The following is a 27,694-nucleotide window of genomic DNA, read 5'->3' as shown; positions in this document are numbered from 1 at the left end:
GATTCGATTTTTCCTAATATGGACTTGGCGTATAGTTCTATTTATTTGGGGTTTTCCATCTTCCGAAAGTAAAGATATTCTAGTAAAAGCAATTCAAATAAGAGCTTTTCTTATGTCTGTGGGGGCTATCAGGTATAAGACCTATGGTGAAATTTCCAGGGAACCTGGGAAAAAGGTATAAACTCATGTCTTTAACTTTGCATTTTTTTCTTTTTGATCCCAATAATAGAAACTTGGTTGAAACGTGAAATTTTTATTTTATTTTTTAAAAGATTTTATTTATTTACTTGAGAGAGCGAGAGAGAGAGAGAGTGAGCACAAGCAGGGAGAGGGGCAGAGAGAGGGAGAAGCAGATTCGGCATGGCTGTAATCCCTAGACCCTGAGATCATGACCTGAGCTGAAGGCAGGTATTTAACGGACTGAGCCACTGGGGTGCCTTGAAACATGAATATTTTAACCAAATATCTGATTACAACTTGTTTATGCCAAGGGATAGCCTTAATTTTCCCAGCTTTTTATCTTGCTGTAGCACACAGTTACCATATGAAAGGAACTAGATAATCCCCAAAGCCTTATAACATAAAAAAATATGTCACAATTTAATTGTCCTAGGGAGACAAAAACATAACCCACTGAAGAGGACTTCTAAGAGCTTAAGCATGAGAATAACAATAGATTCCAGGATTAATTTATGAGTAGTAATTTTAAATAATTGATTTATATTTCAACTTTCCCACAAAAATCGAAAACAGTGTATTTCATTTTTCCACAGATAAAATGTAGTATTTTCATGCCAAACTCTTGCCTACCTTGGAATGTTATGCCCCATAGAAGATTTTATGATCGGGGCGCCTGGGTGGCTCAGTGGTTTGGGCTGCTGCCTTCGGCTCGGGTCAAGATCTCAGGGTCTTGGGATTGAGCCCCGCATCGGGTTCTCTGCTCCGCAGGAAGCTTGCTTCCCTCTCTCTCTCTCTCTCTCTCTGCCTGCCTCTCTGCGTACTTGTGATCTCTGTCTGTCAAATAAATCAATAAAATCATAAAAAAAAGGAAAGAAAAGTAAAACATTAAAAAATAAAATTAAAAAAAAAGAAGATTTTATGATCTAGTCACTTGTTTAAACACTTTAGACCATGGATGTAGTAGTTCCTAATTCTTTTTCTTTTTTCTTTTTTTTTTTAAAGATTTATTTATTTGACAGAGATCACAAGTAGGCAGAGAGGCAGGCAGAGAGAGAGGAGGAAGCAGGCTCCCTGCTGAGCAGAGAGCCCGATGTGGGACTCGATCCCAGGACCCTGAGACCATGACCTGAGCCAAAGGCAGTGGCTTAACCCACTGAACCACCCAGGTGCCCAGTAGTTCCCAATTCTTAAAACATCATCATTACCTGTCTCGATGTTATGGAAAGGAACAGAAAAAGAGCCTTTGTGATGTTTTCCACCTGGAGAAAACATTACACACACTCAGTAGAAGTCATTTTTTTTTTAAAGATTTTATTTATTTATTTGACAGACAGAGATCACAAGCAGGCAGAGAGGCAGGCAGAGTGAGAGGGGGAAGCAGGCTCCCTACTGAGCAGAGAGCCCGATGCGGGACTCGATCCCCGGACCCTGAGATCATGAACTGAGCCGAAGGCAGAGGCTTAACCCACTGAGCCACCCAGGCGCCCAGTAGAAGCCATTTAAAAAACAAAACAACACAACACATACACACACACACACACACACACACACACACACACACAAACAAAAACGAAAAGCAAACTTAAAATAAAATAATCATCTTTCTCCAGAATTCTGGATAGGCAAGACTTGTGTAAAGCTGTTTCCAAATACCGTAATAAATTTTAATAAAACTAATTCTGCCGTTGTGCCTTCCAACTGCTTACTGATGTCAGTAAGCCTGTGACAGCCCCTGCCCTCCACCTTGTGGAGCGCAGGAGAGTGGGCGACGAGCCTGCAGTTACTGCTCTCTCACTCCCGGGCGGAGGCGGTACCACTTAGGGACGGCAGCCGGCTCTTCAGCTGACTGCCGGGGCGTTGATGATGGCTCTGCTGCCATTAACTGTGGGTTTTCAGGCCAGTTACCTAACCTCTCTCTGTCTCAGTCTACCAGACAGGTGGTAAGGAACAGATGACATGTCAAATTGGGCATTTTTTTTTTTTAAGATTGTATTTTTAAGTAATCTCTACAGCTAACGTGGGGCTCGAATCCCCGAGATGAAGAGTTCACACTCTACTGACTAAGCCCGGCAGGCGCCCCTCAAACTGGACGTTTTTGAAGGAAGTATAATGTTGATGCTATATTCAAAGCTGTGGACAGGATGTAGGAAAACCACAAAGGGTAGAGCAGAACTTTGAGGCTAGTAACGGCACCCTACTCTTGTGCCCAAGATGCATTTTAGAAAGCGGGAGAAGAGTGAACAGAGGTGCGCAAAATGAGTGTGTTGAGAGGAGTATGACCTCTGACTGGCGAAGCAATTGTATGGGACCATAAATAGCTCATTCTCCTCGGTCTTCTGATCTGCCAGTGTTAACCAGGGTCCCACCCAACAGGAAGTCAGATTTTGTCCACATCAGTCTCTGTCCTGGTGCATAGCACTGTGCAGTGAGTAGATAAAAGTAAACCTAGAGGACCAAATAAAGGTCTTGTCCAGCACGCGTATTTTCACATCTCTAAAATTAGGTTGGAAAGGGTAGTCTGTGTCATGAGGTTATCAAAAGGATTAAACGATGTAGTGAACGTAAGGACAAGAAAATAGTTGGCACATAGTAAGCATTCGGATGTTTTATAATATTTTTTAGTTTTTTAAAAGTTTACTTATTTGAGAGAGAGAGAGAGAATGCACAAGCCAAAGGATGGGCAGAGAAGCAGACTCCCCGCTGAGCGAGAAGCCTGACATGGGACTTGATTCCAGAACCCTGGGATCATGACCTGATCCAAAGGCAGATGCTTAACCGAGCCACCCAGGCACCTGCATTCAGGTGGTATCTATATGCAATATCTCATCTAATTCTCATAACAACTCTAGAGTGGGTAGTGTTTCAATCACCACTTACAGATGAGAGTAGTCAAGTTTCAGGATTCAGAAGTTGTGCAAGATCAGAGAATGAAAGGGGTAAAATCCGGATCTTGCTCCTGAGCCTGAATTCTTTTTTTTTTTTTTAAGATTTTTATTTATTTATTTGACAGACAGAGATCAGAAGGAGGCAGAGAGGCAGGCAGAGAGAGAGGGGGTAAGCAGGCTCCCTGCTGAGCAGAGAGCCCAATGCGGGGCTCGATCCCAGGACCCTGGGATCATGACCTGAGCCGAAGGCAGAGGCTTAACCCACTGAGCCACCAAGGCGCCCCCTGAGCCCGAATTCTTAACCATTATGCCATGAAGAGACTGTTGTTACAATGAAATATCGCAGAACTGTCCATCTACTAATTTTGTTAAAAGAGGGTGCAGGCCTTAGGAACTGTGTTGGGTGATAGTTTCAGGAGAAAGCACAGAGATAGAACAGGTGAGAACTGTAGATATTAAGCGGTTATTGGGGAAGAATTTAAAGCTGCTTTTATTTGAAAGGCTATCAGGAGGTCATGTGAAAGAACCCATGGATTTGTTTCATGTTATTACAGAGAAAGGGGACTGGGACCAATGGATGGAAATTCTCTAGAGAAAAAACTGTGGCGGGGCGCCTGGGTGGCTCAGTGGATTAAAGCCTCTGCTTTCGGCTCAGGTCATGATCCCAGAATCCTGGGATCGAGCCCCGCATCGGGCTCTCTGCTCAGCGGGGAGCCTGCTTCTCCCTCTCTCTCTCTCTCTGCCTGCCTCTCTGCCTACTTGTGATCTCTGTCTGTGAAATAAACAAATAAAATCTTAAAAAAGAAAAAAAAACACACAAAAAAACGCGGCTTAAAACAAGGAAGAACTTGCTAGAGTGGCATAGGAGGCATGAGTTTGCTCTTGTCTGAGATCCTGGTGGAGGATGGCTGCATGGACGGCTGCCCTGAATCCGAGTCAGACATCGGATGGCAGTAGATTAGACAGATGACCTTTAAGGCTCTTTCAACACTACAATTCAAAAAAAAAGGATAGAACTTCCTTTCTTTTAATCAATAGATCCGTTTACAGCTCTCTGTCTAATTTGCCCACTTCTTCCTCTGTTGCTTCCTCCTTTGTCTCAGCAAAATTCACTTAGCTTGATGTAGACAATCTATCAGAAAAAGATCTTGTGTAGTTTGAAATTCTGTCTGGCTTCCCTTATGCCTTCCCTTCCATTCTAAATAGCTCTTTGTTCATTGAAAATGAGTCGGCCAACCCAAATTTCCATAACTTCATCAACACAGGAATAGGTCTGGAAAAAAATTTACTTATTTTTATGCCTTACTTTATTCGGAAAAATAAAATGAGACCTACAAGAACATCGTAAAATAAGTTATATTGGGCTAAACAGAGGCAAATATAAGGACGTCAGGAATAAGGCTAATTCAGAAAAAAATTATGCCATAAAAACTTTACTGGAGTTACTTACTGGAGGTGGTTCTGGTCTAATACTAGAAAGCAAGTTTGGCCAGTTGCATACAGAGCAATCCATATATACCAGTTGTTCAGAAGAAGTATTTTTATTGTATTGGGATAAGATAGGAATTTCTTAATAGGATTCTCATAACCAGTGGCATGTGATAAATGTCCAGGATTCTGGAAAAAATTGTGTATATGTATATATGTATGTAAATATATTGTAAATATTACTGATAAAAAGAATGTGTGGCACACAGTTAAAAAAATAAAATACACAATATTCTTTATTGTAATTTCCATATAGTCAGTTGATTCTCACAGAATACTTTCATTGATTTTTCTGAACTCGGGTCCATGGCTAACTATGACTGTAATTCAATTGTGACTTGACAAATGAACTTGTTTCCAGTCTGCTCTTTCCCTAATAAATTTATTGTCATTAAATATGACGTTTGAAATGAAAGTTGGTGATAATTTTGTTTACATTAATGAATAAGAGGAAAGCAAAGCAATATTTATGTATGTCACCTCTTTGTCAATGACATGGGCAAGTTCTCTGAGTAACAATAGTTTCTGAATTATGGAAGAATATTTTGGCAACTTTCTGTTCTGTTAACAATGAAAAAGTTTCAGACACAACAAATTTTAAAGTTTCACCTGCATTATTAACATTTTTCTCCTTCACTTTCTTATGTCTCAGCCAGAGCCAAGCAAACTGTGACCCTTGAGCCCAATCTAGCCAGTGGCCTGACTTGGTACAGTCTATGAGCTAAGGATATTTTTGACCCTTTCCAAATATTAAAACAACAACAGCTATGGGAATTTGCAACAGAGACTCTATGTGGTCCACAAATCCAGATGCATTTTCTACCTAGCCTCTGCAGGGGAAAAAAAAAATTTTTTTTTTGCTGGCCCTTAGGACAACTAACAAAAGAGTAGATCAAGCCCTAATTTGTAAGATCTGCCAATTTCCAGGATGTAAATACTTCCACCATCATAGCTGATTTCAACCTATCAGTGTGATCTCAATGAGTTGGGAAGAAGCATACAGTAGTGCACCATTAGATGGCATTTCCATCAAATAGAGGTGAAGGTGTCAACAACCTCCAGAGTGTAGCAGGAATACTATTCAGTAATATAATTGGAAAATAATGAGTTTTGAATTTGATTACCTTTGTTTTAAAATAGATTATGTTTATATCATTTAATTCTTAATAAAGGCTGTGTTTAGTGACTGGCTTGCAAAATTCCTAAAAATAAAAAATTAGCTTTTTTGAACCTGAATGAGTCAGGTCCAGCACACTGCTACATAATACATTTTCCAAACGCCCTCTCGGTTCAGAAGGGTCGCAACGCCCAGCTGAAAACCAGGATGTCGTGCAAGATACAAATCGGTTCAAGGGAAGAGATTTCTTCTATTCCTGCCTGCCAGACCTAATGTATGTTACCCATGAAATAATTTAATGAGATTGCCTTTCTCTTTGCAGTATGTTGACAAGTTAGACCTGATAGACCTCACATGTCTTACGGACCAGAATTCAACTGTAAAGAATTGTGCAAAATTCACCCTTGTTTTGCCAAAAGAGGAAGTGCAACTGAAGGTGAGTAAGGAGAAGCAATTAGTTGGAAACAAGTTGTAGTTATAAATAGTACTGGCCGCTGCACAACCCAGTGGCTGAGATAAAGAGGAATTCTACGAGGAGCTGCCAAGTCTCATACTTGGTTAATATTTCTTGCCTTTTGCCAAAAACTGCAGTTTTCTAAATAGGAATTTGAAAGGGCATGTTCCCTTGTTTAGTATACAAGCACGTTGAAACCATATACTTCTGTCCTCCAACAAAGTCAGGGATTCCATCTGTTGTTTTTAAAAAGTTGTTCTTGAATTGACATTCACCGACTTCCCAGATGAATCTGAGACACGTCCGACACGATACACTAAATTAGAAAAACTAAATTAGAAAAACCCCATATTTCACAAATCGAGACACATTTGGCAAGGCAATTGGCCTATAATCTTCAAAAATACCACTGTAAGAAAAGCCAAAGGAACACTGGACACCTGTTGGCAATTTTGGAAATTGGAGTGTGACGACTATGTGAGATGTGTGATCCTGGACTGGATTCCGTATTAGAAAAGGAAAAAAATGGTGAAGAACATTATTGTTACAGTGAGGAAAAAATCCAAAAAGAACTGTGTGCTAGATAGACACAGTGAAATATGATATTCAACTCATCTAACTCTAAACCTCGCAGGAGCAGAGATCTCATTTGTTACAGTCGTCACTGTACACCCAGAACTTCCATAGAAAAAATGTTTTTCTTGAATGGACATTCAAAGTGAGCCCATTAAAATCAACCAACAACTATTGTAATAGCATAAAGAGAATGCCGTGGCGTTGAATAAGATGTTGGAGTTGGTCCTGCGAGCTCTGGTTATAAGATTCACAGAACCATAGTCTCCACTGGAAGTGATTGCAGTGACCTGTGGTCAGCTGTGGTCCGGGAGCAGGTGATCCTCCTTCTGGCCTGTTATCAGAGGGTCCATAGTAGCCCACCACTCTGTCACAGTGCCCATGTCATTCATAGCTTTTCCTCACCTAGGTATTCTATCAGCTCATATCATCACAAGGAGATGGGTGAGTAGAGTACAATAAGATTGTTTTTTAAGATTTTATTTATGTGTTTTGAAAGAGAGAGAAAGCACGAGTGGGGGGAGGGGAAGGAGAGGAGAGAGAGAATCTCAAGGAGATTCCACACTGACGGGGGGCCCGATGCCAGGCTGGATCCGTGACCTCCCGCGACCTGAGCCAGAATCAAGAACTGAACGCTTAATGGACTGAACCACCCAGGCACCCCAGTACAGTAAGATATTTTGAGAGAAAGATCACATTCACAGAACTTTTATTACAGACTATTGTTATAATTGTCTTATTACATTATTGTTGTTAATCTCTTACTGTGTCTAATTTATAAATGAAACTTTATCATACGTATGTACCTATAGGAAAAAAACATGGTGTATATATAGTGTTCAGTGCCATCTGGGGTGTCAGGCCTCCACTAGGGATCTTGCAATGTATTCACACAAATAAGGGCACTACTGGACTAGAAATAATTTTTTAAAGATTTTATTTATTTGACAGACAGAGATCACAAATAGGCAGAGAGGCAGATAGAGAGAGAGGGAAGCAGGCTCCCTGCTGAGCAGAGAGCCCGATGCGGGGCTCGATCCCAGGACCCTGAGACCATGACCTGGGCCGAAAGCAGAGGCTTTAACCCACTGAGCCACCCAGGTGCCCCTGGACTAGAAATAATTTTACTTAGGAAATCTAGGCCCTGCCCCTAACCCTGAGCCTCAGAACCTTTGTCTTAAGCAAGCTTTGCACATGATTCTGATGCGGTGGTTAAGAACACAAGATTGGAGTCAGATACCTAGGGTTGATTTCTGGCTATTTTATTCATTAGCTGTGTAATCATAGGCAAGTCACTTAATCTCTTCATGCCTTGGTTTCTTCATCCAGAAGTAAGCCTTTACTCAGATGTAACCCTCTTACTGAGATCTGCCTGGACTGCTTTATTAACATTACAATCCTTTTCCCGTCCCAACCCCTCAAGACATTCCCAATGTCTTTTACACTGCTACACATTTTATTCTCCCATTTAATTCCTTCTGAAGCTATACCATTTACTCATAATTATATTTATGACTTATTATTCCTTGTAGACCCAAAATTTCATCAGAACAAGGATTTTTGTTTTGTTCTATGATGGAAACCAGTACCTAGAAGAGTGTCTAGAACCTAAAGGCACTCAATAAATATGCTAAATGAGCAAATGCACAAAATAAAAATTTTAAAACTTTTGCAGAGTTACCATGAAGATTAAATCAGTTAATACATGGAATTACTTAGAGCTGCCATGTAGAAGTACTTGACAAATATTGGCTGCATTAGTAGGATTTAGAGTTAAGTACCAGAAATTTTTCCTTAAAAATCTCCTTAAAAAAACTACATTGGTCTTACCCAGTTGCCCCAAACTTAAAGCCAGTCAGTGTTAAATACCAGTGGCGGGGGATTGGGGGACCATTAATTGACATATTGTGGAAATAAGTGTCCTAACATTTACATTTTTTGGAGTTAAGTAAGTTTGTATAATTTTACTTGTTGAGTGAGCAAACAGCTCAAAACTATATACTTATGACGAAAGAAAATAGTATTGAAATTTCATAACAAATGCACATTAACAGTTTTTTAAAAAATATTTTATTTATTTATTTGACAGAGAGAAATCACAAGTAGACTGAGAGGCAGGCAGAGAGAGAGAGGGAAGCAGGCTCCCCGATATGTGCAGAGAGCCTGATGCGGGACTCGATCCCAGGACCCTGAGATCATGACCTGAGCCGAAGGCAGAGGCTTAACCCACTGAGCCACCCAGGTGCCCCCACATTAACAGTTTTAAGCAAAAAGAAAAATGATTTGTTTCTTCCTTTTGACTAAAGTGCTTTAAAAAATTACAAGTAACTTTTTAAAACAATGTGCTTCAATAGAAGAATATGCATTCTGTCAATCTTGCCGGGTTTTGAGACTTAGAAAATAATTGTATGAAATTCTAAAGTTATTTGAAGTAATTAAAAGTATGAATGTTTACATTCATGTCTTTTCTTCTTTTGTCTTTGTCTTTTGTCTTCCTCTTTAGACAGAGAACACAGAAAGTGGGGAAGAATGGAGAGGCTTCATTCTTACAGTAACAGAGGTACGTAGGAAAGACCTTATTTTTGACTGATTCATAAATTCAGCAACTATTTCCTGGACACTGGCTATGAACCATACAGAGTGAAAAAGGTCAAAGATACAAGAACCGAAAAGAGGAGATATAAACCCTTACACTTACTCATGAAATTTATATTTTTTATCAGGTGGATGGAAAGGAAGAAAGACAATGAACAAGATAGGGGCGGCTGGGTGGCTCAATGGGTTAAAGCCTCTGCCTGTGGCTCAAGTCATGATCCCAGGGTCCTGGGATCGAGTCCCGCATCAGGCTCTCTGCTCAGCGGGGAGCCTGCTTCCCTCTCTCTCTCTGCCTGCCTCTCAGTCTACTTGTGATTTCTCTCTGTCAAATAAATAAATAAAATCTAAAAAAAAAAGAAAAGAAAATGAACAAGATGAATTAAAACTGTGATGATTGTTATGTAGAAAGTAAATAGATCCTTGTGCTAGCTAGAGAGCTACAGGTGGTCAGGGAGATCTACTTTTTTGGTCCTATCCCTTGACACAGTGGCCCTTTCTAATGCTAATATCTATAGCTTACATTGCATCTTCCAAAACTGCTTTCTAATTCATTTAATACATATTTATAAAATGCTAAGAGATGAATATTGTGAATGACATAAACAATTTAACAGCTCATCAAAATGAAAATTCACCTTTTAAACATTTGTTTAGTGAGTCTTAAGACAAAGCAATGCTTACACGTTCAACTCTGTGGCATCTTATCAGAGACAAATAATAAGACCAACAGTTTACAGTTAACTGTTGTAGCACAATCGCCACCATTATTTTAAATGAAGATACTGTAGTGACTGCCTTATAAATGTGAGGGTCTTTGAGAGCCAGCCCCGGAAAGAGAACCATGTTCTGATACTTTTAGAGGAGAAGAAAACTTTGTATGTTTATTACAGTCAGTTATATCCAGACGCTGTCCAAAGCTAGCTCTTAAGTGAAGGCTTTGCAGTCCCACGAAATACACACCGCACTTGACCGAGATGATAGATGCTGGTTCTTCAGGGCAGCCAACAACAGGTAAAAGTTGGACTGCCCTATGCAGGGAAGTCACAGGAGGCTAGAAGAGGGGGCTGGCTGAAGATGTGAAAGGCATGCGGACTTGTGACGGGGAAGAAACTCTTGGGGAAACGGAATCAGTGTTGTGGAAAAGAGACATTGTGTGGCATGGCCCTTCTTACACGGGGATCCAAGTCCTCCAAGGGCATGTGAGTTGTATGAAGGAGAACACTAAAACCACAGGAAAGCCTTGGGGTGCATCTTCCTGACACACTAATTATTTGGGGGAAAAAAATGTTCTTAGCTTTTTTTTTGAGGTAAGGATAAAAAGCATTGTTTTCATATTAACGTGTACATAGATATATTTAGAATACAAAATACAACTCACCTGAACTTCCAAGAGAAGAAAAATTATTATTATTTAATTTTGTGTTCTGTAAATTTTTTTTAAAGATTTTATTTATTTGACAGACAGAGATCACCAGTAGACAGAGAGGCAGGCAGAGAGAGAGAGACAGAAGGAAGCAGGCTCCCTGTGGAGCAGAGAGCCCGATGTGGGGCTCGATCCCAGGATCCTGAGATCATGAGCTGAGCCGAAGGGAGAGGCTTTAACCCACTGAGCCACCCAGGCGCCCCTAAATGTTGTTTTTTATTGTGTTCCCTGAACACTCCGTGTATATTCACAGCTTGCTATTGTTAGAGGAGAACTTTACCAGAAGCTTGAGAAACACAGATTGTAGTTAAAAGAACAGAGAATTTGCTTTTGAATTAAATAAAATGGAGGTTGAGCCCACAACTTTCTAGCTGTGTGACCCTGGACTAGTTATTTAATCTTTCTGAACTTTTTTTTTTTTCTACTTGTGGAGTAAAGATGACAATATCTTTATTATAGTATTGCTGTGAGGATTTGGAATGACCCCATGCTTGGGACGTAATAGGTGATGAATAAGCAGTAGTTTTTCATTTGTTTCACCTCATTCTATTATTTTTTTTAAGATTTTATTTATTTATTTGACAGAGAGAGAGATCACAAGTAGGCAGAGAGGCAGAGCAGAGAGAGAGGAGGAAGCAGGCTCCCCACTGAGCAGAGAGCCCGATGTGGGACGCGATCCCAGGACCCTGGGAACATGACCTGAGCTGAAGGCAGAGGCTTTAACCCACTGAGCCACCCAGACAGACACTCCCCACCTCATTCTATTATTTTTTTCTGGATTGGTATATAAGGAAATAACTTTACTGATTATTAGTTTAGTTATTCAGAAGAGTAACTTTTTGATTGTATACCCTTATTATGTTTTTATTTCAAATGTCATATATATGCATATATATAAGATAGAAACAATAGGATTAATAAGAACATGTAAATAGGTCATAAGGAGATGTAAACCCGGGGTATGAATATCAGGAGGGCATAGATTGCTCAATCCAAAATATGTCTCCAGAAAAGGTCAAAAACCAAATGAAGTAGGGTAGTATCATAATCCTAATATGTGAATGTCAGTTTGAAATAGACACACAAAAACACCAGAAGATGGACCTCCGACTACCCATTCTCAGTCATCTAATGAAGAGTTCCATTTCTACTCCGTGTTGTCGAGTGGCTGGGGGAGCTAATCCCAGGTTAGCTGTGGGAGAACACGGCGCCTTGCAGGTGCTCTGGGATTTCCCGGGCGGCAAGCACTAGTGAACTCAGCAGGAACAAGGAGAGTCAGTCGTTACTTGAATTAGCCTGTAGTGCGAGGCGGGTATACCGCGCTGTGTGCCAGGCTAAAAGGAACACTTGTGGGAAGACTGGGTACCATGCACAGGTTAGAGCTCTTGGGTTGGTTTGGAGGCAGTGGAGACACCAAGATCCCCTGTGCATGATTCTGTCCCTCCATCTGTATTAGGTAACTGAAGCCCCTGAGAGCCCCAGCGGTCTTGTCGCTAACACCAGTCAGTCATCCCGCCGTCCTTGTTTGCCTACTGCTGTCTTTGGTTTCAGCTGTCAGTTCCCCAACACGTGTCCCTCCTCCCCGGGCAAGTAATTCGACTGCACGAAGTCCTAGAGAGAGAGAAAAAAAGGAGGATTGAGATAGAGCAGACCCCGAGCTCAGCTGTGGAAAAGAAGGAACCGACCGAAGATTATGCAGATGTACTGAGCCCTATGCCAGCGTAAGTGCACCGCCAACTCTGGGGTTTGTCCCTCGATTGTTAAGGTTAATTTCTAATTATCAAAGAGAGTGAGCCCTTGACCTCATTCTAGCGGGGACAGTAAGCTGTTTTGTGGATGAACATTACATCTCTGAGGAGATGCCACAGTTCCTCTTCCGTGTCATGATCAACAAGAAGCGAAATGTAGGTTGGGGCCAACCTCTGACCACACAGGAAACCCCGATCCACCCACACCTCTACACTAAATATTTTTTCCCGAAGCTCAAACCTAAATAAAAAGTGCAATGTAGAAAGAAGGAAAAGATTTGTTTTTCCCCCACCATGCAACTCCATGATGGACTGATTTTCTGTCGGAAAATTATACCCAAGAATTTGAAGTCTGTGAATGTTCTATTCACTTGTCCTGTCACTCACTGAGTGGTCACTGAACTTGTACTTGAGGAAGGCCAAGTGTAAAACGTGTAAGGTGGTGTTGGGGAAATGAAGAGGCACAGACAGGCCCAAGTCAGCAACACTTTTATTTTCTACTCTTAACTTGCTGTAAATTGTGACTAAGATGGTGAGGTCTTTCCTCCTGGAACTGTGGTCTTGTTGTCCAGGAATCTTGTCCTGGTACCACCCGTGACGTCAGCTTCTCACATATAGTCTAGCTGCCCCATACTTGCCGAAACCTGCCTACCATCACATTCGACTGAAACCAGTGACATCTGATGGACTGATGGGTTAGAAGTCACAGAGACTGCTTCTTTTTCTCTTTTCTTCCATACAAGGACTATGCATCTATTACAGCCAGATAAAAAGAACCTGAAAATCATTCTTTGTCTTACCAGTCAGACATATTCACTGTTAAGATTTCAGGGCATGGCATATCCTGCCAGATATTTCTCTGTTGATAAAACAGACCTTTCACTGACCACAATATTTACTATAAAAATGGGAAGGGCTTTCTTAAAAATGTTACACACTAAAAATAACACCAATGCCATTAGAATGTCATATTATACCCAAGGGAGTGAATTCAGACATACCCTTAAATACCAGTTATTTAAAACAGACCATACAAGAGAAACATATAAAGAAAGGCTTTGTGTCCCTGAAGAGAAACCACCAATAAATATTATTTTTGCAAGAGCTTATTATAAACTGAGACTAAGAACTGGGGATACAGTATTAATTCTTATCTTAGATTTTTAGATGATACTGGTGATTACATACTGACTAACAGATAACTTTTCAGGTCTTCTTTGGTTAAAGAAAGAGGTTTGGAGGGACGAGGGAGTAAAGGCGTTAAGCATAAAGTGTATTTAATAGTGGTCAGGATTGTAATAACAGTAATTATACAATTGTAATTATAATAATAAAGCCAGGAATTAAGAAAAGTTAATAACTGCAGCTCTTAGGATTAGTTTTGTAGCATTTTTCAAAGTAATGATCTTCGTCAGTTAAAAAAAAAAATCCTATGTTTTTTTTTTTTGTTTGTTTGTTTTTGTTTTTGTCTCACCTCTGTAGATGTTTTTATACTGTGTCCCGAAAAGAAGCAACTGAGATGCTTGAGAAGAACCCTTCTTTGGGAAATATGATCCTGAGACCTGGTAGTGACAGCAAAAGCTACTCCATCACTATCCGGCAGGAGATAGAGTATGTTTAATTTAAAAAAGTATGGAACTGTTAAAAGCATGGTATCACTTTAGAAAGCAAAGTTGCACAAGATCACCACCTGCTATGTGTTCTGTTGGGGCTAAAAATACAAACATAAGAAAAGGGAGAGAATGTTATACAAGCAGAGCCAAGGCTAACATCTGCAGTAGGAAGAATGGGCAAATTACTTTGATCCTGGGTATAATTCTCTTACTCATTCATTCACTTCACACATCTTTATTGAACGACTATTATGAGAACAAGTGATATTCTAGACACTGAGGATGGAGTAGTGAACAAAACAACCATGTAAGGAGTTTACATTCTTGTAAGGCAACATGGACTGTAAATAAATGCATAACTGAAAAATCATATGTAGGGGCGCCCGGGTGGCTCAGCGGGTTAAGCCTCTGCCTTTGGCTCAGGTCATGATCCCAGGGTCCTGGGATCAAGCCCTGCATCGGGCTCGCCGCTCAGCGGGGAGCCTGCTTCCTCCTCTCTCTCTGCCTGCTTCTCTGCCTACTTGTGATCTCTGTCTGTCAAATAATTAAATAAAATCTTAAAAATAATCATATGTATAGTAATAAGGACTATGGAAGAAAATTAAACAGGATGAGGGAGATGGGAACACTCAGAGATGATTTATAGAGAAACATTTTCCGATTGCTATTGTTTTAATACAGAAGGCCTCCTTTATTGGCTAACATTTAAGCAGGGCCCTGAAGGAAGTGAGGGAACAAACCAAGCCAGTATCTAGGACAAGAGCACTTCAGGCAACAACAGCACTTCTCTCCTAGAGACAGGAGAAGGCTCCGTTTGTTCAAAAACAAAAAGAGGTCCCTGTGATTGCAATGCAGTAAGCAGGCAACCAGTGCCTACGAGATTCCAGCGGTGGGGGAGCGAGTGATCGCTCTGAGTCATGCGTGTCGCTGAGGGACAGTTATATACTCTGAACGACACAAGAGGCCACTGGACTGTGATGCATGAAGAAGTGACATAATTGACATCCATATAAAGGACAACTTGGAGCCTCTTGTCAAGGTTAAGAATTTCTTTCTGGTAAAATGGTTTACCTTTGATGAAGTCAGAAATACTTACATGCAATAGTTGATTTTTCCATGTAGCTAAGGTGGTTGATCTGCTAAGGCCCTTTCCAGCTCTGAGTCTTTGAAATCTTGCATGTCAATAAACAAGCACTCCACGTTATTAACACTTTGACAAATGATGATAAAATTAAAACAATAGGACATTTTTTGTCCTAAGTGAAAATGTTCAGTAAGTAATTATCTTTCATATAAAAGCATAACCAGAACTTTGACTCTTTAATTTGCTATTCTTTCTGGGGGTAATACTCCATGAATTATTTTAGCTGTAACATATCTGTCGGTGCATCTGTTTACCAGTCAGTCCACTATAAATATCAGTAATTCTAAATATATTAAATATAAAGACACTGACAATGGATAGAGGCAGTAAAAAGAAAGTAATTACAACGCACCATGGTCCAACAAGCTTCCTCACTTGCCAGTTACTCCATATAAACAGAAACTCATCTTTAGACACCAGACGTGTGCCCTGAATGGACAGCAAGAATGTCAGAGGCAGATCAGGTCCCGGTTCTGTGTGTGAAGTGAGAGAGCTCTTTGTGTGAGTATATGTGCTTGACTTTCCATAATGAATACCTATGTCAACTTAACCTTCTTGTTGTTTTATTATTTTTTATTATCAAGACTGACATTTGGAGTTAATATATTTTCAGCTAATATGGTAGAATATCACAGATTACTCAATTTTACTTGCTTTATAATTCAATTGGCTCTTTCGAAACAAATCCAAAAGAAATAAAAATTGTGACTGCCCTCACATATAAGTGAGCTTAGAAGAAACGCTGGGCGAACAGTGAATTTTTCTGTTGAGTACATACTGGTCCAGGAGCTTATTCTTTTTCAGGGTTTTAGGAAATTGAATTGAGTGTGCCTTTAGAACTTAAGAGCATATAAAACGGAATTAAAATCCATTTCTTAGATTTTGTTTTTAAAAAGAAATTTAACTGCTGGAAAGGTAAATCACACAAGGGAGTAATAAGCTTTTTTCCCCTCATTTTTCTTGGTTAGATTGAGTGTTTGATCCATTAGCATGTGAAGCCTACATTATTATTCTGTATGAAATGAACAAAGTCCCTGAGACCTAATGACTCTTTAAAGACCACATATTTTCTGCACAATAGCAACCTGATCTTTTTAAGATGGTCTAAATTAGCCCAGCTTTTGCACCTTATTTTCTGTAAACGTGAGCTATCAGAAATAACAGCGCTTTCTGATGTCGATGTGGTTTTTGACCGAATGCAGTGAGTTTCTATACTTAGGATATGAACTGACTGTCACAGTTTTTACTTATATCTCTATGGTATTTAAGCTATATTTAAACTCCCAAGAAAGAGCCTGGCAAAGAAATTCATATAAAACTTCTATAATTGTAATTTTAGTAAAATCACTTCCATTTTGAATTCATATAAAAATTCATGCTTTTGTACAACTGATGGTCCTAAAAACATAACATTTCTTAAACGAATCTTCCTCCCCACATAACTTCATATATTTTTATTTTTATTTTTTATTTTATTTATTTATTTATTTATTTTACTTCATATATTTTTAAAAACATTTTATTTATTTATTTGACAGAGAGACACACGGAGAGAGGGAACACGAGGAGGGAGAGTGGGAGAGGGAGAAGCAGGCTGCCTGCTGAGCAGGGAGCCCGATGTGGGACTCGACCCCAGGACTCTGGGATCATGACCTGAGGTGAAGGCAGATGCCCAACCAACTGAGCCACCCAGGTTCCCTCAAAAGAGAACTTTTAGAAGCCTAGATTTCATATCTTCTGTTTAACAGGGTAACCGTTATAGAGAATAGTAGAATGTTACCATGTTAGACTGTAGAGCTTAATGTAAAGACTTTGACAAAAAATCTAGACGATTAGGAAGCACCCGAACACAGGTGGGTAACAACCCACCGAACCAACTCATTCTCTCACAGGTTGTAGGAGAAATGTGCAGCCATGCACATTTAGGTGTGTCTGGCAAAATACTAACTGAAAAGGACAGACTAGTTTATAGAGCAGTGCTTAAAAGTAAAATTATCTCGGGGTGCCTGGGTGGCTCAGTGGGTTAAAGCCTCTGCCTTCGGCTTGGGTCATGATCCCAGGGTCCTGGGATCGAGCCCCACATCAGGCTCTCTGCTCTCCCTCTCTCTCTCTCTGCCTGCCTCTTGCCTACTCGTGATCTCTGTCTGTCAAATAAATAATAAAATCTTAAAAAAAAAAAAAAAGTAAAATTATCTCCATCAGTTAACAAAGCAGCTGTAGGAGGGAAGACTGTAGTTCTTGGGAAGAAGCAAAAGTCATTCAGTGCCCAATTATCTTGTGACCCTCTCCTGATGGAAAATAACCTCACTTTACCCAACCCAGTGGTGTGTGAATTCATAAGACAGAGCTATTCTTACAACAAACTTAGTGGTTTGGCCTTTGTTTTCTTAAAATTATTATGACTACATGGCAAACTAGTAGTATATATATATATATATATATACACTTTGGAAAGCCATTAGCCAAGGAAACAGTAGAAAATACTGACCCCACATTAATGCCTTTGCAGAAATTTGGGTAAGAAGCTAAATACACGTATTTATATCACATTTAAGGCCACACACTTGTTGAAAGACAGGTTACTTCTTTTTTTGAGGTCATAATCAGGAAACCTCAGTAGAGAAAATTTTATCCTTTTTTCTTCTATCTTTATTTCTTGGGAAAAACAAAACAAAATATGAAAGAAAAGCAAAGGTCTTAAATGAGATTCAAAGCCTAAGCGACTTCAACGGAATTTTTTTTTCTACCTTACTTTCTGCTCCAGAACTCAGTCCTTTTAGTCAAAAGTTCCAAGAGACTCTGTTAATCTTTGCTGCTTTTCCTCCCGCAGCTTCGTCATGAATAACGATGACGATGATACAACAGTCCTTACTAACAACCATCATTGTCATCACTTCCAGCGTACCATGAGGGGGTCCTGAGGTGGTGCTTGACAAGCATTTCCTCCAGGCACAGTAAAAATGGAGACCGTTTTTTCCATGTTTTATAAATGAAGCAGCTAAGCCTTAAAGAAGCTACTAAGTTAAAGTGATAAATTTAAAACGTAGTAAAAAGAGCTATAATTTGCGGCGTGTCTACATGTGCAAGATACTGTACTAAGGACTTTTCAGACATTAATTCACAACAGTCCTGTGAGGAATGGGATTACTATCTCCATTTTATAGATGAAGAAATGCAGGCTGAGAACTTACAAAGAGAACCAGAATTTGAACCTCAGTCTTTCTGGTGATAAAGATAATGCCCTTCAAGCTTTCTGTCAGTCTTTCAAGGAGTAAGAATCACTTGTTTCATAAAAATATAGGAGATTTAATTGTTAAGGATGAGAGATGTCAAAAGTAACTATGTGATTGTCAAAGTCTTTTTCAGGTAGGGATAAAAATAAAGCCAGAGCCAATCACTCCAAAAGAAGGTACTTGGAAGTCCTTTGTCCAAAAATGTTTCCTTTACCAGTCTGCTAGTGATTCCTGAGGGACTGGCAATCAAGAATACTTTTTATTTTTAATTATTTTTTTTAGGAGGGGATAAGGTTAGTTAGGTTTTATATCATGTCTTAAAAGTAAAGTTCTAGAATAAGACACTAGAATAAAATTATTAGCTGTTTTCCAATGACATTCAATGGAGAGAATATTGGGATAGAATGGTAGATGAGGAAAAAGTCCCTTGAAAAGAATTGTAGTTCAGTCCTAGAGGAATGTGACCCATAAGTGGAGAGACGGGTGATAAAGAAGGTGGGGGACCCTGACAACAAACTCAACCTGACAGACAGCTTTGGACCGCTTCTGTAAATCGGACAGATGTTCAATTAGTTTCTCTTTCAAGCCAATGGCAGAGTAATAAATGCTTTACATTTTTCAACATTAGAAAAACTCTTGGTCCTGACACTGTTGTCACGTGAATCAAAAGAATTCAGGGCAAACATTTTTACTTCTGCTCTCAGTATAAATTAATTGTAGCCAATAGCACTATAAGACGGGCTTGTAGTATTTTCAAAATTCAGTTTCATAAATATTGTGTGCCTAATGCTGGAAGACAAAGGTGAATAGATTGTGCTTCTTGTTCTTAAGCAATTCTCGTTAATGAAATATGTGTTCAGGGTGGTAATAATTTAGAGTGCTATGTGACCATAGAAGAGGAAGACATTACGCTTCATCTACTGTGCTCACCTTCTCCCAGAGCATTTTCCAGATCTCTAAGTCAGCCTGAAGTGAGCAGGTATCTAAGGTGGTCTGTGAGCTAGCAGGAAGGACGGCCATTCAGGGATTTCTCATTGGCATAGTGATGACGTGGAATAGAAAGTAATTTGCTTTCAGTAATTCTTTCTACTTTCCTTTTAATCTAGAGAATAAAAATCTGATTTGTACGTACCTACTTAGGATATTATAATGTTGCCTGCTTTGTAAATTAGTGGCTTTAAAAATGATAATTTCTGCCTGAAAGATTTTCAGCTCAAGATTTTTTCCTGTTATCCATCACCCACTCGGTGACTCAGTATCCCTAATGTATAACCCCTCCAAAAACAGACATAGAGAACTGGGAAAATAAAAGGAAAACCACCATTTTAAATTTTTTAAATTTTTATCATTGTTATTATTATTTTTTTGCCTAACTACAGGAATGGGAATGTAGGTTTTATTATAGAGGAGATATTTTATATTCACTTTAGTTTGATTTGATCCAATAGTACATTCAAATGGAGAATAACCTTTTTTTTTTTTTTTTTTTTCATTTTAGCATGCCAAGAATCAAGCACTACAAAGTGATGAGTGTAGGGAAAAACTACACTATTGAACTGGAAAAACCTGTAAGTAGCTATTTCCTTGTTTTTGAGGAATTTTCTCCTGCTTTTTCCCAAATCTACCTCATAGAATTCAAAGAAAGGTGGAAAAGCAGACCCGTTGCCCAGGAACATAGTGTGGTGAGCAGCAGCCATGTGAAGGAGCCCCCAAAAGTGGCAGAGATCCAGGGGAGACGTGAGGTAGAACAGGTGGATCGGAGGCTCAGGAGAGACTCTGCTAACAATTCTTTCTACTTTTGTTTCCCTGTAATCTTTATCAATATGATTTTTTCAGGAAGGGAAGATTTTTTTCTTAAATGCCTGTTTTCCATCCTCCAATGATACGTATTTCAATGTGATTATTTCTAATGGGGGACAAAAAATCTGTGAATGCCTAGTCCTCGAATACCCGTCATGCAGAAGTTCAGAAATCCCCCTCATACTAGCAACATAATCATGAAGAAACAGTCCCTTCCTGGTCTGCAACTCCTCTCAACAGTACCATGGGGCTCATGATACAATCACTAGGTCACGGTATTAGGCAGACAGCTAAGGAACTTACATGTATCACTTAATTTAATCTTCACCGTGACCCCGAGGGATGCCCATGATACAGGTGAGAAAACTGGTACTTACACTCATCTCAACCAATGAAAATGCAGTGATGTGAGCTATGGTCCAGGTGCCAGAAAAAGGGAATATAGTTCTGCGATCTTAGGCTGCCGCAGTGGGAAGACTAGACGGGGGAAGTGATATCACATAAATGGAATTGATGAGTCTTGAAGATACTTATTTTAACATCTTTAAAATTGAGCTCTTAGCGCCTCTGCCTCTTCAAGCCCATTGTGTTGATCAGATAGACAAAGGGGCAGTCTAGCTGAATTTTTATGGTGGTTTTGTTTTGTTTTAAACAAAGATTTTATTTGTCAGAGGGAGAGAGGGAGCGCACCAGCAGGGGGAGTGGCGGGCAGAGGGAGTAGCAGGCTCCACGGAGGAGGGAGCCTAATACGGAACTCAGTCCCACGACCCTGGATCTTGCATGACCTGAGCTGAAGGCAAATGCTCAACCGACCCAGGCGTCCCTGAATTTTTTATGTTTAGACCCTACTTCTTAGAATGCACTAGTGACTCTTACCAAGAGGAGAGCAGCTGATGACTCCTACACCTCACCTCCCTCTTTGCCATAAATGCTTCCCTGAGCTCCTTGGGTCTCAGGTCCATGCCTGCTAGGGCTTTTTCAAAAATTCTAATGAAGGAAACAAACAACTAGATTGCTGAAGGATAAGGCAAATAACCAACTGACCGGAAGCAACAGTCAGGGAAGAAGAAGGTGCCTCTGTGACTGGTGAACGGGGCTCATTTCTCTGTAATTAGCCCGAACAGGCCCCAATATAAGGAAAGTTAACTGCCTGGACCGTTTTTTCACCTTTCACACTCCCCTCCCTTAGCCTACAACCAGGTTGACGTTTTATGAATTCCAGGGGTATTCAGGTTTAGCCTGATTTTACTTGTATAAAAATATTGGTTTGGGGGCAGCAAGCCATTTCAGGTACTCTTGGCCAAGTAAACTATCCTGTTACAGTGAGATGTTAAAATGGTAAATTCTCTGGCTTTAAGGGTTCTTTGGTTTCAAACAGAAGAAACCAAATAACTAGCTTAAGTAAAGACAGATTTAAGAACATAGGAAAACCCATGAAATGACTGGACAGCTGAAGACCTCCAGGGACGAGGAAGCAGTTACTTGTACAGTTGACCCTTGAACATAAATGCATGGGTCCACTTACATGTGTTTTTTTTTTCTTTTGATAAATACAGAATAGTACTGCTAAATGTACTTCTCTTGTGAATTTTCTTAATATTTCCTTTTCTCTGGCTTATTTATTGTAAGGATACAATATATAATAATGTATAACATACTAAATATGTGTCAATTAACTACGTTATTTGGTAAGGCTTCTGGTCAACGGTAGGTTGTTAGTCTTTAATTTTGGGAGGAGTCAAAAGTTATTATGCGGATTTTTGAGTGCAGAGCGGGTGGCATCCCTAACTCCTGTTGTTCTAGTGAGGGCCTTCTGGTTAGGAACCTGCTGTTCTTCCAGCTTCCTCTCCTCAAGTTCAGACTTCAGGAAGGGAGCATTTTCTGACCTGAGTCACATTCTCATGCAATAACTAGGGAATTGCAGAGTACCTAATTATTGTCCACCAAAATATATCCCACGGTTGGAGGGGGATTTTTCAACAGGGAATTAGATACTATAAAAGAGAAAAAAAATGCATGGGTGGGAAACACTGGCCATTCAGTACCTTGTTGAAGTATCGACATGTTTTTACTAAAGATTAGGAAATTCACAGTAATCTTCATTCAATTTCACATGACCTGGGGCGCCTAGGTGGCTCGGTCATTAAGAGTCTGCCTTCGGTTCAGGTCATGGTCCCAGGGGCCTGGGATGCAGCCCCGCATCGGGCTCCCTGCTCAGCAGGAAGCCTGCTTCTCCCTTTCCTACTCCCCCTGCTTATATTTCCTGTCTTGCTGTGTCTCTGTCAAATAAATAAAATCAATCTTAAAAAAATTTTTTTTTCACACAAGCTTTTTAAAACGCTCTCCACATGGATGATACCGAGCCTTCTCTCACTCTCTTTGTACAGGTCACACTCCCAAACCTTTTCAGTGTCGTTGATTATTTCATGAAAGAGACTCGAGGAAATTTACGACCATTTATATATTCAGCTGATGAAACCTCTGGTATGTTCTTCACTGCATTGCTGTATTAAGGAAAGCAAAACAAAACAACAATCCTTCCCCACCAACCCCCATATATGATTTGTAATACCAACCAGGTAGGAATGTAGTTCAGCTTTTAAATTTATCTATCTGTAAGCCATTTTATCATTAACCCTGTGAAAATAAGGGAGGACCAATATATTCTGGTGGCCCATTCTAGAGAAAGGAAAGTCATAGGCATGTATTTTGTGTCTAATTTCATCATCATTCTAATTGGTTGTCTTTTTAAAGATTTTTTATTTATAATATGGAGAATGAGAAAGAGAGAGCACAGGGGGAGTGGCAGGCAGAGAGAGAGAGAAGGGGAAGAATGCTTTCCTCTGAGCAGGGGCTCTGATGCGGGGCTCAATGCCAGGACCCTGGGATCATGACCTGAGCCGAAGGCAGACCCTTAGCTGATTGAGCCACCCATGTGCCCTTCTACTTGTCTTGATCAAATAAGTTCAGAGATAAGACAAAAAACCATACTCTATTAGAGTCATGGAAACCAAACGGGATTTAAAAGTATGATCTGTTAACATCAAATGCCCTCGTCAGATTAAAATGGATGAAGATGGAATTAGCCCTCCGGGGGTAGATGATTTGAGAGAGAGGCTAATTCCACTGTAAAGGCAGAGGCCTGAGTGTCAGATAACAAAATAAGTCTCTGTTCCTACAGGTTATGAGGGAAAACAACTGTGTTTGGCTACCTGCATCACAGCATATCTGAAAAGTCTGATTACATTTAAAAAACCAGCAACTTTAAAAGTCCAAGGTTGAAAACATATGAATCTTGCGATGCCAAATAAAGAAACTGAGTCTGAAGGAGCTTTAGGGAAATTGTCCAGTACAGTGTCTCACTGTATATAGGAATCACCTGCACACTCAGTACAGAAGGCATCTCTAAGATGTGACCAGTCAGGGACACCTGGATGGCTCAGTGGGTTAAGCCTCTGGCTTCTGTTCAGGTCATGAACTCAGTGTCCTGGGATTGAGCCCCGCATCGGGCTCTCTGCTCATGGGGGAGCCTGCTTCCCCCTCCCCCCACCTGTCTGCTGCTCTGCCTACTTGTGATCTCTGTCAGATAAATAAAACCTTAAAAAAAAAGAAAAAAAAAGATGTGACCAGTCAGCTTGTTTGAAAATTCCTAATGATGGTCACCTCACTGCTTTCTGAGGCAGCACACTTCACTTTTGATCACTGCTCATCTTAGAGAATTCTTTCTTAATAGTAAGTCTGAAATATTTCTTCATTTAACTTCTATATATTAATCCAATTTCTGGTTTTGGAACAACTCAGGGTTTTTAAAAGCCCATCAAATATATAAAAGCAGCCACAATGCCCCCCCCTCCCTTAGTCTTTCTCTGTCCTCGGTAAGTTATTAGTTCCTTCAGCCCTCTTATCACATCTTTAGCTTTTCTGTATACTAATTTCCGAACATCTCTCTTAAAATAGAATTACAGGGGATGAACACATTACTATAGACATGGCCAGAATAATATATTACACAGGCTTAATTCAGGAAAACACCATTTACAGAAATCTATTAAGTATTACTTAATATGATTATTAATATAAGAAGTGGTAACTATTGATATAATTTTTTTTTCAGAGACTGAAGGATCTCCTGTAACACCTCTAAAATAAAAAAAAAAGTTTAAGGTGATGGTGAATCTGATATAATTTGCTTCTTGTCAGTTATCTACTGTTATGTAACAAACCACCCCAAAACATGGTCGTTAAATCAATAACCATTTTATTTGCTCATGATTCTGTGCATTGGCAATTTGGATTGGATTTGGCTGGGCAGTTCCTTTGCTAGTCTCACTTACTGTCACTTATGCAACTGTAACCTGCTGATGGACTGACCGGGGCTGCGTGTTTCAAGTTGGCCTCATTCACACATCTGGTGTCGGTGGCCAGCTGAAGCTGGCTGAACCACTCTCCTCGCGTATTCTCTAATACTTGAGGAGTTAGCTCAGGCTCTCTCACGTGAGATCTCAGAGTTATTAAGAGATGAAGCAAACCTCAAGTCCTTGGGCTAGAAATTCTTAGCGTTAAGGATCAAGTATGGCTCTGCTGGAGATTTCAGTGAAACTGTGAATTGAATAAATGGATCCAAGTGTGATGTGTCTTATGTACAAGGGTTAAACTTCTTTCTTTCTAAAAAATTTAACTTACATGCAATAAAACTCACTTTTTGGTATACAGTCCAATGAGTTGTGACAACCACCATCAGAATCAAGATACAGAAAGTTCCATCACCTCAAAAAAATGCCCTGATGTTCTTTCTTTGTAGTCAATCCTTCTCACCCACAATCCCTAGCAACTACAGATGTTTTCCACTCCTATAGTTTTGCATTTTCCAACCTGTCGTATAAATGGAATCACAGTATAGAAAACTTTTAAGGTTGATTACTTTCATTCATCATAATGTCTAGAGTCAGGTAAGTGTTATATTATTAGCTTGTTCTTTTTTATTGTTGAATACTATTTTACTGTATGGAAGAACTAGTTTGTTTATCCATCCAACAATTAAAATGTATTAGGGTTGTTTCCAGTTTTTGGCTATTACTGACTGAACTATATTAATAGTCAAGTGCAGATTTTTGTGTAAACATAAGTCTTCATTCCACTTGGGTAAAATATCTGGGAAGGAGATTATTGGTATACGAAAAGAGTCCATCTAACTTTGTAAGAAACTGTGGAACTCTCTTCACAAGCAGGTCTCCCTTTTTGCACATCTGCCGTTGGTGCTGGGGAGTTGTAGTTGCATGCTCATCAGCACTTGGTATTGTCATTACCTTAAAAAAAAAAATTTAAGTAAACTCTACATCACACATGGGGTTTGAACTCATGACCCTGAGATCAAGAGTTGCATGCTTTACCAACTGAGCCAACCACAAACCCTGGTGGTATTACCATAAAAAAAAAAAGTTATTCTAATAAATGTGTAGTGGTATTCTGTGCTTTTAATACGCATTTCCCTGGTGATTATGTTGAGCATCTTTTCATGTGCTATTTGACATTCATATATCTCATTTGGTAAAATAAGTCTTTAAACCCTCTGCCCACATTTTTGTTGGGTTGTTTTCTTGTGGTTGAATTTTGATTATTCAGTACATATTCAGAGTATGTCATTTGTCAGGTATAATTTGCAAATACTGTTTGCTTTTTCATTTAATAGTATCTTTTGCAAAGCATGTTTTAAATTTTAATGAAGTAAAAATGATCAATCTTTGCTTCTGTATATAGGTTGTACTTTTAGTGTTGTATCTGAGAACACTTTGCCTAATTTTTTTTTTTTTAAAGATTTTATTTATTTACTTGACAGATAGAGATCCCATGTAGGCAGAGAGGCAGGCAGAGAGAGAGGTGGGGAAGCAGGCTCCCCGCTGAGCAGAGAGCCCCATGTGGGGCTTGATCCCAGGACCCTGGGATCATGACCTGAGCCGAAGGCAGAGGCTTTAACCCACTGAGCCATCCAGGCACCCCTCTTTGCCTAATCTAAGATCACAAAAATTTTTCTTCCTATGATTTCTTCTATAAGCGTCAGTTTTGTATTTTACATTATTAGGTCTATGACCCACTTCAAATTAATTTTAAGGGCAGAATTCATTTTATTTGCATTTAGGTATATAATTGTTCGAGCACCATTAGTTAAAAAAAGATGATCTTTTCTTCATTTAAATAGCTTTTGTACCTTTGTGAAAAATTAATTTACTGTATTTTTGTGGATCAATTTCCATTGATATACGTTCTTATGCTTTTGCCAATACCACACTATCTTGACTGCTGTAGCTTTATAGTAGTTCTTGGAATCAGAAGATAAAAATCCAACTTTGTTCTTCTTTTCAAAATTGTTTGGGCCAATCTAGCTTCTCTGCCTTTTAGTATAAGTTTTATTTTTTTTTATTATTATTTTTTATTTTTTTATTTTTAAAGATTTTATTTATGCATTTGACAGAGATCACAAGTAGGCAGAGAGGCAGGCAGATAGAGAGGAAGGGAAGCAGACTCCCTGCCGAGCAGAGAGCCCGATACGGTATAAGTTTGAGAAATAGCATGGTACTTACAGAAAAATCCTCCAGAGTTTTGATTTGGATTTTGTTGAAGCTTTAAGATGAGTTCAGGGAGAACTGGAATCTTGACAGCATTATCTTCCAATTCAGGAATAATATATCCTTCCAATTAGTTTTTTAAAAATTCCTTTTACAGTTCTTTATAGTTTCCAGCATATAGATTCTGAACATATTTTGTTAGAATAATACCTATTTAATTTTTGGTGCTATTGTAAATGGTAGTTTTTAACATTTTGGATTCCAATTTTTCATAATATATAGAAATACACTTTTTATTTATTGATCTTAATTCCAGGATTCTATTTGCTAGACTTTCATTCATTTCTAAAAGCTTTTTTTCTTTTTTTTTAGATTCCTTGTCATTTTTTTTTTTCTAAGATTTTACTTATTTGTCAGCGAGATGGAGAGTACAAGCAGCGGGGAGAGGCAGCCAGAGGGAGAAGCAGGCCCCTGTTAAGCAAGGAACCCAAAGTAGAACTTGATCCCAGGACTCTGGGATCATGACCTAAGCCGAAGGCAGACGCTTAACTGACTGAGCCATGCAGTGATTCTTTGCTTCCAGTTTTAAAAAACAAAATATTTCATCTTTCACTAATAAGTATAATATTGGGTGTAGGTTTTAAAAAGATGATTTATCAGATTGAGAAAGTTTCCTTTTGTCTGGTTTTGGTATTAATGTAATGCTACCATTAAAAAAAGAGCTGGGAGGCATTCCTTCTTCTGTGGTGTGGAAAATATGTGTAGGACTGGTATTTCTTCTTACTTCAGTACTTCGTAGAATTCACCCAATGAGCCATAATGACCTGAAGATTTCTTTGGTGAAGGTTTTTAACTATGATTTCAATTTCTTTAAATAG

General features: G+C 39.4%; 1 protein-coding gene across 3 annotated transcripts in view; it reads left to right on the top strand.

Moving 5' to 3' along the window:
- STAP1 (signal transducing adaptor family member 1) overlaps positions 1-24,965 on the top strand; it is a 33,566-nt gene extending 8,601 nt beyond the window's left edge. For 2 of the 3 annotated variants that reach the window (XM_082726383.1, XM_082726384.1), the window contains 7 exons: positions 5,993-6,106; positions 9,201-9,257; positions 12,267-12,436; positions 13,946-14,074; positions 19,952-20,021; positions 22,641-22,737; positions 24,368-24,965. In XM_082726383.1, coding sequence (XP_082582509.1) covers positions 5,993-6,106; positions 9,201-9,257; positions 12,267-12,436; positions 13,946-14,074; positions 19,952-20,021; positions 22,641-22,737; positions 24,368-24,402 — 672 coding nt within the window. In that variant the 3' untranslated portion in view covers positions 24,403-24,965. The remainder of the gene's footprint in view (positions 1-5,992; positions 6,107-9,200; positions 9,258-12,266; positions 12,437-13,945; positions 14,075-19,951; positions 20,022-22,640; positions 22,738-24,367) is intronic. The other variant, XM_082726385.1, reaches the window with a different exon arrangement.
- The last annotated feature ends 2,729 nt before the right edge of the window (positions 24,966-27,694 follow it).

The sequence above is a fragment of the Mustela nivalis genome, assembly GCF_964662115.1.
Source record: "Mustela nivalis genome assembly, chromosome: 4".
In the NCBI taxonomy this organism is placed as follows: Eukaryota; Metazoa; Chordata; class Mammalia; order Carnivora; family Mustelidae; genus Mustela; species Mustela nivalis.
The sequence above is the reverse complement of the archived record's forward strand: the minus strand, read 5'-3'. Positions and strand labels throughout refer to the sequence as shown.